This window comes from Labrus mixtus, chromosome 16, assembly GCF_963584025.1.
Source record: "Labrus mixtus chromosome 16, fLabMix1.1, whole genome shotgun sequence".
NCBI classification, from domain to species: domain Eukaryota; kingdom Metazoa; phylum Chordata; class Actinopteri; order Labriformes; family Labridae; genus Labrus; species Labrus mixtus.
The window spans coordinates 2543455-2560669 of NC_083627.1; the positions used below are offsets into that span (position 1 = coordinate 2543455).

At 42.1% G+C, this 17215-nt stretch overlaps 2 protein-coding genes and 1 non-coding gene across 4 annotated transcripts; all 3 read left to right on the forward strand.

Moving 5' to 3' along the window:
• Nucleotides 1-199: 199 nt before the first annotated feature.
• nrm (nurim) lies at nt 200-4326 on the forward strand. Its single transcript, XM_061060015.1, has 4 exons — nt 200-399; nt 1785-1978; nt 2153-2329; nt 3277-4326. The coding sequence occupies exons 1-4, from the start codon at nt 249-251 to the stop codon at nt 3592-3594; spliced, it is 840 nt and encodes a 279-aa protein (XP_060915998.1). The 5' UTR covers nt 200-248; the 3' UTR covers nt 3595-4326.
• trnak-cuu (transfer RNA lysine (anticodon CUU)) lies at nt 720-792 on the forward strand. Its single transcript has one exon. It is a non-coding gene; the product is annotated as a tRNA-Lys (tRNA).
• Nucleotides 4327-5620: 1294 nt separating the features above from the next.
• ppp1r18 (protein phosphatase 1, regulatory subunit 18) lies at nt 5621-16614 on the forward strand. Of its 2 annotated transcripts, XM_061059378.1 has the most exons (3): nt 5621-9619; nt 13114-13321; nt 15615-16614. In XM_061059378.1, the coding sequence occupies exons 1-3, from the start codon at nt 5657-5659 to the stop codon at nt 15626-15628; spliced, it is 4185 nt and encodes a 1394-aa protein (XP_060915361.1). In that variant the 5' UTR covers nt 5621-5656; the 3' UTR covers nt 15629-16614. The 2 variants fall into 2 exon arrangements, with proteins under 2 accessions (XP_060915361.1, XP_060915360.1); XM_061059377.1 differs by having other exon boundaries at nt 13114-16614.
• The last annotated feature ends 601 nt before the right edge of the window (nt 16615-17215 follow it).

Here is a 17215-nt window from a genome sequence, read left to right on the forward strand (position 1 = left end):
ATGTTTCATGTCATGTCTTTGTAACCTGATACTGGATGCTTTGAATTTCCTTCTGGATCAATAAAGTATCTATCTCTCTCTCTCTCTCTCTCTCTCTCTCTCTCTCTCTCTCTCTCTATCTATCTATCTATCTATCTATCTACTGTACAGCAGCGCCCCCGTGTGGTAATATTGAGTACTACCACAAACTCCTCTCCCGGAAGACACCACTTTTGGAAGTTACTAAATGAACATGAACACTGATTGAAATGGCGTCAGTCACGGTCCGGGGCTGGGCTATCTGCACCGTGTCTCTGCTAAACTTTGCATTTGTTTTCATATCCGGTGCAGACTTTGTTCGGTTCATTTCTTTTCGAGCAATTTACCACAACATTACCGGGGAGACGACACTGTGCCAAGGTGAGCTGACCACACGCTGCTGGCTGGCGACCAGGAAAAGTTAGCTAACATTAATGGAGGTGTTATCAGTTGATAGCAGAATGCTTCATTACTATAATCTAGATATACTATGGCTGCACAATATATAGTGTTAGATTAAAATAATGTTTAATGAAGAATCAATATGTTTTAAGTAGCTCAGGTAGATTGGCACCTTTTCCTGTACCAAAGGGGGGGGGGGGGGGGGGGGTCGCTCCCGGTAGTAAAACAGCAACAAGTATTGGATCCATATAAATAGTTGATATACTTGATATTACGACTTGTGGCCGCTAGAGGTCAGCGCCCGGCTAGTTCAGTCGGTAGAGCATGAGACTCTTAATCTCAGGGTCGTGGGTTCGAGCCCCACGTTGGGCGAAATTCCTTTTCATCAATCATGTGGGAATTACTGTTAGGATTAAAATATAGGAATTTAAACACATTTATTGTTGAACATTTTCAACCTCTCTACTCAAGTAGAAACTTAGAAACGGGATTAACCGTCCTGTTAGTCCTACCGCGTTTTAAACCGAACTAATGAAACGAACAAACGAACTTCGATTTGAGTTGGTCCGAGCCGAACAAAGACTAGACAATAAGAAAATAAAGTGGGTAGGACATACAGATTTAAGGACACATATCATTATATACGATTCATTAATTTCTCTGTTCAGAGGTAGGGGCTTCGTGAGACAGAAAAAGAGGTCTAGGTGTAGGCTGAAGGTGTCGAGGGTCCAGGTTATGTAGCCTATCATGAAGGTTTCTGTGGCATGTTTAATGCTTGAATGCTGCTGGACAGTAGGCTATTTGTGTGTCCTTCAGTATTAGGCCAAGGCTTGTTGCATTGTCCAAAAAGGACAAACCAGCACATCATTTATTCATTTTTATGCTGAATACAACTCAACCTTTGGTAGGCCTACTTTATTTATTCTGTTCTAAAAATGTAAAATCTACTGAACATAACAAGTTGAGCATTTACAGGCTTGTAAGGCTTAAAAGATAAAAGATGAATTCACTGTGTTAGTGGCCTTTTGCTGTCAAAATCTACACCTCAAGTTTTAGAAACTCAAACTCCATCGGCACACAGAGGAAGGAAGTACATTTAAACAGAATCAGAGCCATGCTATCTCGTGGTCAAATGTAAAGCTTATCAAGCAGTTCAACACTGACAAAGCAACCTGTTCTTGTCATATCCTATTAAGATTTTCTTGTGATTCCCACCTCTAAATGTATTGCTTATTTTAACAGGAACAGCTCACAATTACATGCAATTGCACCAGCGTTTTTTTTTCTTCAAATTATTCTTATTTAAACTCTCAAATAAAGTGACCTTTCTTCTCTTGTTCACATCATCTGTATTCACATTTCAGACTCAGTACCTTGGTCAGAGGCCCTGCAGGACAGCTCTGTGCTCTGGTCTCTTGTTGTGGATTTGGGGCTGCTGGCTCTCTTCACCACACAGCACAGTCTGCTGGCCTGGTCTCCTGTCAAACAGGCCCTGCAGTCAGTGCTGGGAGCCCTAAACAGGACGGCATACTGCTTCACCACTGCACTGACCCTCCAGGTACAGCAACACACACTCTCAAAGTTTATAAAATGCTGCTTTTATCTGCTGCTGCTGCTGGGGACGACAAGTTAACTTGTTATATAAAGTTACTTTAACTGCTTTGTTGACTTAACATTGCACGTGTTGTTTCTTTACACCACTCTGCATCATTATTCTTTTTCCTCTCATCAGATTTTGATGCGTTACTGGCAGCCTGTGACCAGCGCCCCCTGTCTTTGGTCGGTACGTCATGCACCCTGGAGTATCTGGTTTCCTCTGCTCTGCTTCACTCTGCACTTCCTCTGCTGGACAATCATCTGCAGCATCCTCATGATCTTTGATTGCCCAGAACTGCTGGGCATCAAGCAGGTAAACAGGTATTCATTAGTGGGCTGTTCTTTGTCTACATAACAGGAAACAGTAAACACCAGGTTCAGTTGAATTCTCTATTTTGTCAATATAAAAACCTAGATTATGTGTCCTAAACACAAGGCCACCAGACTTCTTATTAACAATGTTAGAACAAACTTTTAACAGTTTACATTTTTAAGCTTATCTCAATTATTTTAGGCTAATCTACGGTGGCTGGGAAGTGTAAAACAAAAGTACAAAGTGTGAAAACAGCTTTACAAAGCTTGAGACAAATTTACATTTTTGGAAAACATTTTTAACTTTTTACTAAACATCTCCTTTGTAATCTGCAGCGTTACTGTAATAGTAGCATAAAATCTACATTATTATAAGTGAATACAATACAGTCCTTTTTTAAAGTTTATAAAAAATAAGCACATTAAGCCCGAGCTCTGATTTTGTAGATTTTTGATGTGATGAAAATATGAATATAAGATTTTTATTTTGTTGTTGATTAAAATGTATCAGGCATCATAATTTATGATCATTTTAATTTACTTTGAGAATGCCGGGCCGTCAGTGAGGTTTAACTATGTGTCACAAAAATTGCAAAATCAGGAATTTTAATTAAAATGAACACAACCGGAGAACAGCTAATAATATTAAAATAAATATTGATCATAATGTCTTTATTAAAGAACAAACTGAGTGTGACAGGGATTGTGTTTTCTGTGGGAGTAATTCAATGAACCTCTTAAGAGTTACATGAATAGATAAAGATAAACTTTATTGATCCCCCATGGGGGAATTTTTTTCATTACAACAGCTCAAGGAAACAGGAATATAATTATTAAAAATAACAAGAAGTTAAAAATCAAACATATGTACATCAGTTAAATAAAGGGAGAAAATTGACACATGATTGGTGCATTTTCTTAATCTAACGCGTCCCTCTGTTCTCTCAGGTGTATTATGAGTGTCTCGGTTTAGGCGACCCCTTGTCTCAAAAGTCACCGGGTGCTCAGCGCTTCTTGTCTCACCTCCGTCACCCTGTGTGTCTTGAGCTGGGCGTGGTGCTGTGGCTCTTGCCCTGTTTGTCCCTGGATAGGCTCCTGCTGGCGGGGACTCTGTCAACCTACCTGGCTTTCGCACACTCCCTGGACACACAGGATTTAGCGTACATGTGTGCTCACTTCAACAGTAAGATGCTGATCTTAAGTGAGCCGCAGCGGGGCAGCGCTGACACCTCAGAGCGGGACAACGGCAACCACACGGAGAAGTGAAAGTCCTGTCACTGCTGCGATGAGAAGCTGAATGTTGTCTAATTATTGACCTGAAATGTTGAGTCTGGTAATCTGCTGTGCTGAATAAGAACAAACAAACGTGCTCAGGTTATTTATAATATATGACCACAAGCACCTAAACACTGTATTTACTATTTTTAATTGCATGTGTGGAGATTTTATTTGTATTTTAACAAACAGTTATTGCACTACATTCTGAAATGAACCCTCAACATATAACTTTAAAATTTAATTATAATGTACCATGTCATATATTGTCATAGACTGTTACATGTGTGCCACTGCAGGGATGATGTGGGGGTTTTCTCTCCATAAATGAATATGGAAATAGAATCGCACACAATTTTAAAACATGAAATGCAGATTTGAATTTTAGAAAAATGCAGCTGCAATTTAAAAACAACCCTTTTTTAATGTCTGAGGTATTGAATGTATTTCTTTCCTTGCTTTTGATTGTGTTTTGGAAACACAAACATCATAATGTCTTTTTTTTTCAATCTATCTGTTACAATTCATTTTACTTTATAACCCGAGTTACTTCATTGAAAAGTGTTTTCCTGAATGTTTGTGTGTGAGTGTCTTGACTTTAAAGTACTGTAATATTTGATTTGTATGTTGAATGCGAGTGTTAGTTCACCCGTGTCTACATGGGGGATTCACTTCATGCAGTATTTTCAAGACCATGTTGAATAAATGTAGAACATGCTCTTGTCACATAGCGTATTATGTCTGTTTATTCCATTTACCAGGTCTGATGTAGCATACATTAGTTTTGTGGTTAATTAGGTACACCCAGTTCAATTAAAAAAAACGTTATTTGCAATTCAAAGGTAGACAAAATATTTAAACCAAAAATATAAAATGTCCATTTAAATACAAAAGTTAAATAACAAAATAGATAAAAAGAGTAGGTATGTGTGGACAGTGATGTAAACAGAACTATATGCTGTAAATGGGAATTAAATAAATATATAGTCTGTATATACACAGAGCTATGTGCAAGTAGGGAATAACAGAACAGTCCAATACCAGAGTCCTGCTGTATATTTTTTCTTCATGAGGTTTAAATGGGTAAGGCAGGGGACATTAATGTTAGTCCTGTTAAAACGCATTTATCAGGACTTGGCGTTATTGGAAACACGCTACATAACGTCGGTCGATCAGGTCTGCTCAGCTAAACACCTGTAGCTGTGACATCACAGCACGTTTCCCCCTCAACCTTAACCTCCACCTCTTTTCCAATTAGCCCAGCGGGACGGAGGGATGAGACGAGGGAAGGGGGGAGGGGCTGGGTGGGGGATTGGTGGTGGTGGTGCCCGGGCAGACGGCTGTGTACTTTAAACGCCTTTTCTTAGGTCCGACAATATGGTGTGTGCCACTAAACTCTCCTGACGGAATTTAATGTAATTATCGGATTACAGTGCTGCCGCTCTGAGGCTGGAAATATTTACTACTATTCTGACGACGGAGGCGTTTTCCATCTCTGTTGTTTCGGCAGGTTGGGAAGTGATTTGACTGGGCCGGACAGCGTTTTTAAACCCTTAGGGTTGACAACATAGATACATCTATTAGTTATTGGCACGGGGGATTGTTCATCGAGGAGTGGAGCGCCTTACGCACAGCCAAGACGCACAAGTGGAGATGATACAGTGAGGTCTTTTTAGAAAACTGGCTTTTGGGTGAGTTTGATTCAACACTTTTATCACACATATTCACTAAAGTAGAGAACACGTTCACAATGTTCTGTTTAGTTCATTTGAGGAACATTGAGTTTGTGTAAAAGAGTAAAGCACAGGTAAAACAGAACTGAAGGTTATTGGTAAATAAAATAAGATTGACAGTAAAGTTAACATGAAAGTTGTGGGATTGATGTTTTTTTTTGTGTTTTATGACTTCAAAGGTCACTATAGGTGGTGTAAATATGTTTATACAGTGTTATTTTGTTTTATAGAGAACTGATACTTAATTTCCTCATATGCAGAACATTCCCAGAGGCTGTGAAGACCGTCCCTGCCCACCTTGTCCAAAAGCGATTTCTGTTATGTCTGTCTCCTCTCTGCCGGAATGGAAGCAACTCCTGCTGGAGAAAAAGAGGAGAGAGGAGGAGGAGCGCGAGAGGAGAGAGAAAGAGGAGGAGGCCAAGTTTGCCAGCATGCCTGCCTGGAAGCGAGGGATCATCCAGAGGAGGAAGGCGAAGCAGGACAGTGTGGGCGACAAAGAGAAGGACAGGGATGTCTGTCTGCTGCAGGTGGATGCAAGGTGTCCCTCCGATTGTCTGAGTGACACAGACAGCTTCATAACGGTCAATTTTGGAAGTGATTTGTCACTTAGTCCAGATCCAGGGCAGTGGCTGGAGGCAGAGCTTAAACCGGCGAGTCAGGTGTCTGTAGAAACAATAGTTCCAGTCCATGAAAATCCATTTATACGCACGCAGAGTGCAAAGAGGAAGGGGAGAGACGCAGAAGCAGGGACTGAGCAGGAAGTTAAGGAGAGGGACAAAGACAAATCGAGCCCCAGGAGTCAAGAAGTGGAGTCAGGAAGAGAGAGAGATATAGAGACAAAGAAAGAGAGATTCAGAGATTTAAGCGAGGGACGGGAAATGGAGAGGAGCCGGGACAGGAGTCAGGGGAGGGAACAAGAGAAACCCAGGGAGGGGTGGGAGAAAGATAAAAGTCAATGGAAAGACTCGGCTAAAGATCAAGCCAGGGAGCAGGAATCACTGAATCAAGTCAGAAAAGAGGAAACAGAAACCGATCCCCTGAATAGTTCATCGTCTGCTCTTGTCCCTTGTCTTCGGACCATCCGAGCAGACAATATCATCATCATCGAGCAGGACAGGAAAGGTAACGAGGAGAGAAGGGGGAGGTGGAGGGAGGCAGAGAGTGAAAGACCCGAGGAGGACAACCAGGGCAAGAGAGGGATGAAGATGAACCTCAGGGAGATCCTGTCAGTAGGCGGATGTGTCACTGAGATCCGAGCGTCTGAGGTTCTGATCATAAAGCCCTCGTCGAGTCCTGAAGAGAGGAACCCAGGAGGAGGAGGAGGGAATAAAAGTTTGGGCAGAGAGGATGGAGAGATTAAGGGCAGCGTGGATGGAAGGAGGGAGAGTATGTGCAGGGAGCTCAGAACAGACATGTCCTGGCTACGAGAAAAAGAAAGAGAAAAAGAAAAACCGTGGGGTCAGGCAACGGTCATTAAAGATGACACGAAGGACAGTGTGGACGATAACGTGTTTGTTGAAAGAGGAGGGAGGGTGAGCCAGCTGCTGAGTAAATTCGGGGAGCACCCCAAGCCCCCGTCTCGATCCAAAAGCTCGGATAATTTCCTCCGGCCTGGAAGGAGAAAATTGTCAGAGGAGGACAATGACCAACAATCTGAGGAGAGGAGGGCAGATGGGAGGAATACATCGTTGAAAGGTGTCCCGAAGCGCTCTTTTAGCTTTTCTGATCGGGTCATTTCTGCCAAGGAGAATGGTTTGGATGACGATGGGTATTATGAGAGGAATGTGCGCGAGAGGATACATTCAGACAAGAGTATGCCACCGTGGGTCGAGCAAGCAGGGAATGAGATCAAACTGGGGTACACACGTTTTTTAGATAAAGACCGGTTCAGAAAAGACAGAGACAAACATTGTAAAAATAAAGAGGAACAAGGGGGTCCTGTGCAGAGGAAGAATGACTCAGAAGTCAACATCAAACACAGGAGTGAGGTCAAGAAAGTCGAGGCTTTTGACATAAGGGCTGCGGAAAAAGATGGCGATGTAGATGGAGATGAGGGGTTCACGGTGGCTTCTGTTAAAAACACGGAGGGAATCTCATTTGCCAGGAGATTGCCAATCAGGCAGGATGGGAGGACAAGAGCTGAAAGAGAAACGAAGCAAGTCAAGGGTCAAACAAGTTCAGAGAAGGAGCTGATTGGAGAAAAAGATTCAGGATTTGAAAGACAGGCTGAAAAGGTGTCCGACTTAGGGAGAGAAGACGGATTTGAAAGCTTCATCCAAACTGAAAGTTTGCAGAAGAGTAATGTGGCCGCATCAGCAGAGCAGGCTATTCCAGGTCATGTTCAGTACAGACATGAGTCGGCTTTCAAAGACTGCACAAATCTTCTCTGTGCAGTCGCAGACAGGGCAAGAGACAACCATGCAGGGTCAGAGTGGAGTGGTGTAGGGCCACAAGGATCTTACCATTCACACAGTGTTTTGTCCAAACAAACAGAGGAGCTTCTCAGTAAAATCGAGAGAATTGGAGAAACAACAGTTTATCACACTGAGAAGGGAGAAAGGGCATATAAAGCTGCTAATGAAATGCCCAAAGAAAGCAAACAGGAGGGGCAAACGTCCAGTGATAATGACTCTGAGAACCCTGTTCATCATGTTACCCCTAGATCTCCAAAAAGGATTGCATCCGCAGGGATTCCCCCAGGTCCCCTTGAGATTCAAATCCCCAGAAGTGTGTTTTATGTCGCGCAAGAAATGGACGAGAAAAAGAAGGGCGAAGGTCAAGGCGACGAGGGGAAGGACCGGGAAGCGGGTAGAGGTGTCGAGAGGAGGGATAGCTGGAGGATAGGAAAACCGCTAAGTCGCATCGAGTCCTTGCGAGAGAAAATAAGACAAAGAGCGCTGGAGGTGCTGAGGCAAAAAGAGGCACAAGATGGAGGCGAAGTTGCGGAGAGAAACGACACAGCTGGGGACAGTTGTGACGAGAGGGGAAATGAGATAGAGAAAGAGGGTGAAGCTGCAACTCGTATGCGGAAGAGGTCGGTTGAAGCCGAGAGGGGACAGGAAGATACAGCAGAGCAGACATCCATGACGGCATTTGACGTCACACAGGAAGTCGATGTGTTGAAAACCAACCCCCAACTTCCCCTTTCTGTCCCACACTCGCAAGCAGTCAGAGAGGAGGAAGTAACAAGTGGGTATGCCACTGCTGCCGCCGAAGGTACCTCTGACAGCTTCCAGACGACTGAAGATGAGGACGACCCGGTAAAACATGTGGAGGAACAGCTGAGGCGCCACAGAAGCCAACAGGAACAGAACAAAGAAACAGAACGGGCAGAGGAGGGAAAGGAACTGGCAGAGGTGAAAGCGGAGGATTATCCATCGCCTCTGGATTCTGTACAATCAATCTCCTCTCTGCAACCACATCCCAACTCCATTCCAGCCATGAGCCGGATCTACAACATAGAAACCGCTGGCTCAAGGTCGGCCTTGTGTCTGAAGGAGAGGACTGTCGAGATCTCACCGGTACACCTCGTTAAAGTTAAGCCCCTCACTTCAAACGCACAGCAATCGGACAGCAAGGACTCATCAGGTGAAGACGCCTGTGGGTTTCAGACTATTCAACAACAGATAGAGCAGTTTCAGCTGAAAGAGCAGGAAGCGCTGAAGTCGTGTACGTCGACAAATAATCCCTTCGATGTGAGAGGGACAAAGGGACAGCAAAGTTCCAGAGGAGGGTTGAAGCACCTGGTAAAGGACAATGTCAAGACCCAGGAAGAAGATCAAGAAACGTCTGAATCCAACGCTCCTCATCGTGCTTGTTCTCCAAGTTCTCGGCTAAAACCAACAAACCAAACCATTACCGTCAAGGCATCGCTTATCAGGAGCCAATCCCCAGACAATACGCTGAAACCCTCGGACTGCACCCCGACCCCGGCCTGCTCCCCGAGCTCCCAATCTCCTGCCCAGTCTCCTAGTGTGTCTCCTTCTACCACCCCATCCCCCACGCTCTTCTCTATCAGGAGTGCCTCTGGTGGCCAAGTAAAGAGAGGTGCCACCATCACTATATCTTCAAGAAAAACTACCGGGGCGACGGGGTCCACGGCAGGGTCCACCACAGCGGGGTCCACTGCTGCAAAGACCTCATCCCATCAGGCCCAGACGACCTCTGCTGTGGCAGAGCCAGTGAAAAAGAAATACCCCACTGTAGAGGAGATTGAGGTGATTGGTGGATATCAGAATCTGGACAAGTCCTGTCTGGTGAAGATCAGAGGCACCCCAAAAAGGGTAAGTGGAAACTGTGTGTTATTTTGTTGTCCTTCAACTAAGGTGAAGTCATAATCGATGATTGGCGTTTTAACCGTAAGAAAATGGCACCAAAACATGAATCTCTCGATAATTCTACCACATCATGCTGCACAAATCAAAATGGTGGGCAAACAAAGCCAGATTTCTAAGGGAAGTTAAGTCCCTTGCTTTGTAAAATTCAAGAGGTGGTCTGGAGTGCATCACCTTAGGTCACCTGCTTTACGGCCCCTCGTTGTCAAGCAGAATCCCCTTTCACTGGGAGAACATCCACTTTGATTGAGAAGTGCGATCACAGAGACCGACCTAAGCCGGTTAAAGCCTTATTAAGCACGACATCTTGATTCTTGACCATAATATCCTGAAGTTATCTGCTTTGCCGCTTGCTTCTGTGGTCAAATTCTCTGCAGGCTTTTTTTTTAGCCAAACCTGTGTCGACAACATTAAAAACACTATTTTAAATTAGTGTGACGGATATTATTGGCTCATAAAAACTACATGAAGACAGTGAGAGCAAATTTATTTAGTGCTTTTTTTTGCATATGTGAGTTTCTGTAAATGCAACATTAAAGACAAGTGTTTGGTTTATTTAAAATTACTTAGCAGAATGAAAAAGTTAAGATTGCAAGCTTCAATGAAGACAGAAAAGTCAAAGTAGGGAACCTCATTTGCTGACAGCCAGGTCCCTTTTTTTTGTTTTTTTGTTTGCTTTTGGCTGTCTACCTAAGGTCACGTGCTTGTCTTTGTGAATGCTTGCAAAGCCACACTGTTACAGCAATTCAGTATGTCTGTCTCAGCTCACACTTCTGGGGAAGTCAAAGTTCATATTAGTACCGTCTGTTTCTTCCTCCTTTTTTAAAAAACTTTTCCCGAATCTAGTCTGTGTTTGCAAAATAGTTGCAGATGAGCTCTCGTGTAATAAAGGAAAAGACTCGATGACAAAGTTGTTCAGGACTGCAGAAATAAACTGTCTGTCCTACATGACATCATCTTTGGATGAGACTCTATTTCTGAGTTTCACTGCACCTGACTGAGTCTTTGAGGCTTGTTGTTTATTGAAGCCTTTTCTATTTAACAGTTGTTAATCTAATGGTTATTCCTCCTCAGCCTGCAAACTGTAAGTGGGTTGCGGACTTCTTCCTTGTTCCCTCACACCAATTCTGCCATTTCTGTCGAGTCAGCCCTTCAGTCCCATCAGACAAATCTCTCTTTGTATCATCTTGGCTGTCTCCTAGCGGGGTTTTTTTTTTTTTGTTAGACCAGAGTCTTGGCAAACAGTCTCTGACCACGATGACCCTCCATGGCTGAGTGCTACTGACAGCAGGCTGCCAACTCTCAGTCTGACGTGGGTGAGATGGAAAGAGAAAGGAGACAGGGTGCTGCAGAAAGATGTCAGAAAAACTGCCAACAAAGAGCACGAGCGATGAAAGGCGAATCAGACAGTCATACAGAGAGGGTTAAGTTTATTTGATGTAACAGAAACTCCCTGTCATGCTGCATGTTTTTGCTCACTTCTCTGTTTCAAACTTCCTCCAAATGAGAGGCTCAGATCCACACAAGGAAGTGACACTGGGATCATTTTTAAATCGCTACCTAAGACTTCATTTTTTTTAGAACGGGGTCATCAGTTTCAAAAACTGTGCTATACACTCAAGACTTCAAATTAAAACTTGATTTTATTCTCTCGATAAGACCTTTCCCCCGTTCTAAATCAGCCTAGTACTGCGACTTCTGATTAGACAAACAAGCATTTATCCACAGGCGCAGTCCTCTTTTAGCGGCGGCGACTGATTCTCTGACCACCTGTCGCTTTCTCTGAGACGCCCTTCAGACTGTCTGACGTAAGGACTCCTTCCCTCCCCCATCTGACCCATGCCATCTTTGTCACAGAGGGGGGTGACCGGCTTGCTCTTCAACTTCATCCTCCCCTTTATCGCTCCTTTTTTTTTTTTTAAACGACTCAACCCCTTCTGGCTTTGATTGTGACCCTGCAGTACAAATGATTTCCTTTTTGCACGTTTATAATTTAAGAATCGGTCTGAATCTACTTATTTAAACATCCTGTTTGAAAATTTGATATGCATTTTCTTTAACCTTAACAATCTCATACATGCCTGTAAGTAGCACTGGACAGTCTTCTTGAACTATGAAGAACTATGAAGTACCCAAACGCACCCAATTTTTGCACTTTTTGCCCTTGCACTGTCTTTCATTTTCTGTCTCAAACCTGTTGCCTCTGCCGTCCTGCTGCGTTAGCTCTGGTTAATCGGGTTCAGGGAGGGGGGGATTAGCCTCTTGTGCCTCAACATGATTCGTCCAGCCTCTCTAATGCAGAGCTATTATTTACTCTCTTCTGCAGACAGACACTATTAGAGTGAAGCAACAGTAGCCGACGCAGTGCGTGCAGCGTGCTGTTCTGCGCAGACTGCGTCTTTACCTCTTGAGTGTGTTAACTACTGTGCAAGCCAAGGCGTCTGCGTTGAGTTGCTGTTATTATTACCAGACACAAAGTGGATGTGCAGCGCTGACCAATCGGTTTGTCTCCTGTCTGGTCTGTTTACACCGCTCTGACTGTGGAGAAAACAACCCCTACGCAAATATCCATCAGACCGGGACGACTTGAAAACAAAAAGCCAGATTTTCCTCTTCTACGCTAAATCCAAACTTCTGCTTCGGCTGCCACATATATGTTGTTTAACCTTCTGATATTCCTACCCTTAATATTCAGTAAGTTAGTTTGTGTTCAGTCAGTAAGTACTCCACAGAGAGAGTATTTCTGCGGTGTTAAGCCTCGTCCTGTCAGTTAACATTACACTGACAGATTACAAACATCTCACAGGGGCGGACTGAGTCAGTCAGTTCAGTGTCTCAAAGCTGTGTTTACATCCAACTGTGTAAGCACACATCAAAAGTATGTGAAAACGCTGAGACGTACCCTATGGAAGAGACGCCCTACCCTACTCAAGAGGAAAAATATTGTAAAATTTGTGTTCCTTTTAAATTCAATGTTTTGTTTCATGAAATAACTCTTTGTGTTAAAAATGCAAAGGGGGTTCAAAACCACTAGCAAACTTGCTTTTTCTTACACCCTCTGTATCATGTGTAAAAAAAACAGACTTGTGTTTCAAGACTTTGTGTTTTCCAGTCAAATAATATGTGATTCTAAAAAAAAGAGAGCCAACAGGAGCGCTTGTAGTATCACTCACACCATCAGTGCTCGTGGAAGTGAAAAAAAAAAGATGGAGGAAAAGACCAAAAAACATTGGTATAAACGATCTAGGTTTAGATCCTCAGGTTTATTCCAAAAGTATAAAAGGCCTTTGATTCATTTAAAAAGCAGAATATGAATATAAAACGACACACAACGGAGAGACAGGGTTTACACTAAAACATCTCACAATTATAAACACAAATGAAAATCTGTTGACTGAAAGAAACTGAAATTCAAATAATCCCGTCTGCATTCATGTTTACAGGGAAAGGTTTATTTCGATGAGGACCAGCTGGAGCAGCTGTGTGAGTACCCATCAGAGACCTCCATGCTGGCTAGTACCCCCTTGTGGCGGACTGAGAAGCCGCAGGGTGAGGAGGTGCAGGAAGAGGAGGCGGAAGTGGAGGGAGGTGCGATGGTGTCCAAAAGCACAAGGAACGTGGGGATTTCAACAGGACGGGGACTAATAGTGGGTCAGTTTCACCCCTTCCTCAAAAAACATAAAGTGTAGTCAATTAGATCATAGATTTACTGTGTTTTGTAATTCATGGTGTCCACAGACCCCCTCCCCCCAACTCCCAGGATTGTTCCCTAGCTTAGATGGCAATTTTGTTGTCTGTTTATTTTCACTATGTTGTCACCACAGAACCGGACTGGAGTGTCTAAACTTTCCTTAAATTATATGTTTGGAAATCATAAATTGTGGGTTTTTCTTACCGTCAACAAATCTCAAGAAAGACCAAAATCAACAACGACTTTATCCTACTTATTCTTTCCCTGAGGGCCAAACCCCTGATACTGTTAATTTCCATGAACCATGGAGCTTCATTGTGTCATAAAAACATACATAAGCCACGCTGTATGCTAACTGACATGGTCTTTCTTTACAAAAAAAAACTTTTGGAACCACAGTTCATCTTGATTCAGTCCTAGGATTCATGACTTCTCTCTAACCCACCAAATGTGTATTAATTAATCCATAAGTAGGATAGGCTAGAAAAAGTTCCTCACATTTGCACCCTCAGGCCTAGTCCTGTTTGAGGAACGTTAAGCTAAAAACCAGATTTTAATTTGAAGAGGTAATGAATTAGCCAGGTGTTATTCAGATAAAATAAAGAACTATTTAACGGGGGGGGGGGGCTCTAACAGCTAGCACGCTTGCTAAGTGTCTCAAAGTAAAATGTTAGCAAGCTAATTTGTGCCATAGCAAGTTTATTAGCTTGGTAGCTTTTCACATAGTTTATTCAGCAAAGGTTTATGTAGCTCTGTCTCAAGGCCATAATGCAAATCATTAATATTTAGGGGAGTTTTGTATATTTGAAAGAAGAAATGTTTTGTGGTGCATCAAAGCTAATAAACTACAATAATTTTCTCAACAGTAGACTCACAAGATCTAAAGCCACTGAAAACCTCTGACAAAAAAAAATCCAGTTTTTGACAAGTGCTAATGTTAGCATTCAACGGGAGAGTACCTACGTTCCCACATTTCCTTTTTCATAAATTTGTATTTTTATCCCCCTTTCTCACAATTTGGTCGCCAATTACACCCAACCTGTTATCCAATGGACTACAGATGGAAAGTAGCTTTTAGCTAAATCTGGTGTTTTGTTTATTGCAAACATTTAATGTAAGTGCACATTGTCCTTTTAAATAAACAAAATAAACTAAGTAGCACAGAGGCCTCGCATTGACTAGCTTCCGGTCAGATCAGTCGAGTGAAGCGCCGCAACTGGACGCAAAACCATAGTCTGCAGTGCATCAAGACCTCTGGAAAGCCGGGATGGCATGTGGGAACATAGGGCTGACCCCCATTCAACCACATCTTAGCTAATATACTGTTTAATGTTGTTAGACATTACAACAGGAAAGGCGTGAATTCATAGCTAGCAAATTCGTTTTTTAAGCTAGGCATTAGTTGAATGCTCATGCTAGCTGCTTAGACGTAGCTTTTGGTAGCTAATGAGTAGGCTAATCAGTTGTGTTGTTTTAACTTGAAATGTGGCCCGATGTCCGAGTTTATTGTCTATCACTTGCCTATGAATCAATAAGCGGTGGAGTAATAATGAGATTCACTTTATTGAAATGATTTCCAACCAGCCCCCCCCCCCCCCCCCCCCAGGTAAACAACATTAAAACAACATGTGTGCTTCCCTCATCAATATAAAATAATGTCGGACACATTTTCATGTCAAGAATAACAAAGATCTGGCCTAACAGCAGTATTTATTTCAAACAACATCTGACTACATTTTCCAAGTGTCAATGTTAGCATCGTGGGTATTCTCAGCGTGGTGAAAAATTAAAGACTAATAAAGTTCCAACACATGCAGCAGTGGTTTTAAAAATAGCCACGGGAATCAGAGACACAGAAATCTAAAACCCCACTTCGGGAGCAGGTCGTTGTCGTTCATGGCATGCTAGCTTAATAGCAACATGTGCGCTTAGATTTCCGACATGGCACAGGAAGTTCAGTGACATCTGACATGGACGATGGGGAGTGCCCCGCTGGTCCCTCACACCGGTCCATCTTTCACCACACTGATGCATTTCATATCAGTGGTCTTGCTCTATGACTCTATGGCTAAAAGTGATGTTTATAGGGAGCAAATAGAATTTATTTATACATTTATAGCCAACAGAAAGCCATAATTGAAACTCTTGGGGAATGTAAAGATGTGACCCTAAACAATATAGAATATAGCTGAGTACAACACAACACTTAATTTCACTTCACTTACCTCCGATCTCCATCTCTCTGTCTTCCAGATGAGTCTCAGTAGAAGCCAGGCCCCCTCGCCAAAATTGCGCATTCCATGAGATCTCCGACATTTTGTTAAACGACGTCTCGTTGTTTCTATTATTTGAGTTGATTTGAGTTGAAGAGAGTGTTTGTAATCCGTTGGTTTTTGTCTCAACTAGCATCAGAATGAATGAGTGTTGTTGTAGAAATGTGCAGAAACAGTTTGGTTTGTGCAGAGGAAAATAAGAAAATCATTTTTGTTTGCTGAATAAAAAAAACATTTTAGTTTTATTTACAGGGAAAAAGGACAAATGTGAATGTATACGTCTGGTACATATAACAAAAGACCCTCAGGTGTGCTCTGTAGGTCAATGAAAGATCACTTGTCTATGCAATTTAATGATCAAATTGTAATTTTTAGTTAGTTTATTTGATGTACATACTTTTCTTATTTAAAGTAAGCACTGCCTGAGCACTGAAGAGTGATGTTTATATCATGTGGTTCATGTGCCTGCTGGATTAGCCCAGATGATATGAAGATACATTTATATAAAATAAAAACTGATTTTTTTGTTGTTGTTGTTGTTTTTTTTTGGACTGAAGCCTTTTAGAATAACCTCCTCTCAGCAGGCGTTGTCTTGAACGTTGCAGAATTTTGGGGCGGTGCAATGTGGGATGGTCGTGTGTTTTGTGTTGTTTGGTTGAGCCTTACTGTTCACAATAACAACTCTGGTAACAGCTCAGTGAATGTGTGTGGATGTAAATAAAAGTATTATCATGTTATTCTTCATTATGTGGACGAGTACGAGCGATTTGTGTGAGTGAGAGTCCCTAAGAGGAAGTTGAAATGACAAATAAACTTCAATATATCACAGCCACTATCAGACGTGTTGGTTGTATAAACTGTATAATAACATACAAGAGAGTTGCTTATCTGTAAATGAATGTTTAATTGGTTGAAGATGAAGTAATGCAAATTCCATGCAAAACTTTTTTTGTTGTTTTGTTGCAATGATGGTTTAAGAAGCTGGCTTCAAAAAAAAAAAATCTAATAAATATCTCTGAAAGCAATTTGTCTCTTCTGGGTTTTCTGCTTTGTCTTCCTTTAATCACAACGAGGATTCTCATCATTTAAAATCTCAGTGCTAACACAGCAAGTCAATGAAACTCACTACCTGAAATGCATGCTGAGAAGTTGCATCTCATGAGTAAAGAAAACAGTTAATAATACATTTAAGTTTTTTTTTTTAATGCACTTCAAAATAAGACAACATACCATCCATTACAGTGTTTTTGCTGGATAATCTGAAATCATTTGAACACATTTTCCACATGTAACTGTACTAAAAGCGGGTATATGTTTATATTCTGCATTAAAATATTTAAATCCATACATCCTCTACAGCAGGGACGGGCAACTTTGGTCACGGCAAGGGCCACATTCAATTAATTCTCCCTGCTAAAGGGCCAAATTGTAGTATACAAAAACGATCAATTATGAATCAATTATTAAAAAAATCAATTATGTCTCAAATTTAACTCAACATATGCCAGTGATCAAATATTATTATGGACTTATTTCTGGTTTTCATGATTTCATGGCAGATTTTGTCACATTTTCTTCCTG

Excerpts from the sequence above, each read along its gene's own strand:
- ppp1r18 (XM_061059377.1), top strand. The coding sequence starts at position 5,657 with ATGTCTGTCTCCTCTCTGCCGGAATGGAAGCAACTCCTGCTGGAGAAA. Across the intron at positions 9,620-13,113 it reads TCAGAGGCACCCCAAAAAGG|GGAAAGGTTTATTTCGATGA; the intron begins GTAAGTGGAAAC and ends TCATGTTTACAG.
- nrm (XM_061060015.1), top strand. The coding sequence starts at position 249 with ATGGCGTCAGTCACGGTCCGGGGCTGGGCTATCTGCACCGTGTCTCTG. Across the intron at positions 400-1,784 it reads GGAGACGACACTGTGCCAAG|ACTCAGTACCTTGGTCAGAG; the intron begins GTGAGCTGACCA and ends TTCACATTTCAG. Across the intron at positions 2,330-3,276 it reads AACTGCTGGGCATCAAGCAG|GTGTATTATGAGTGTCTCGG; the intron begins GTAAACAGGTAT and ends CTGTTCTCTCAG.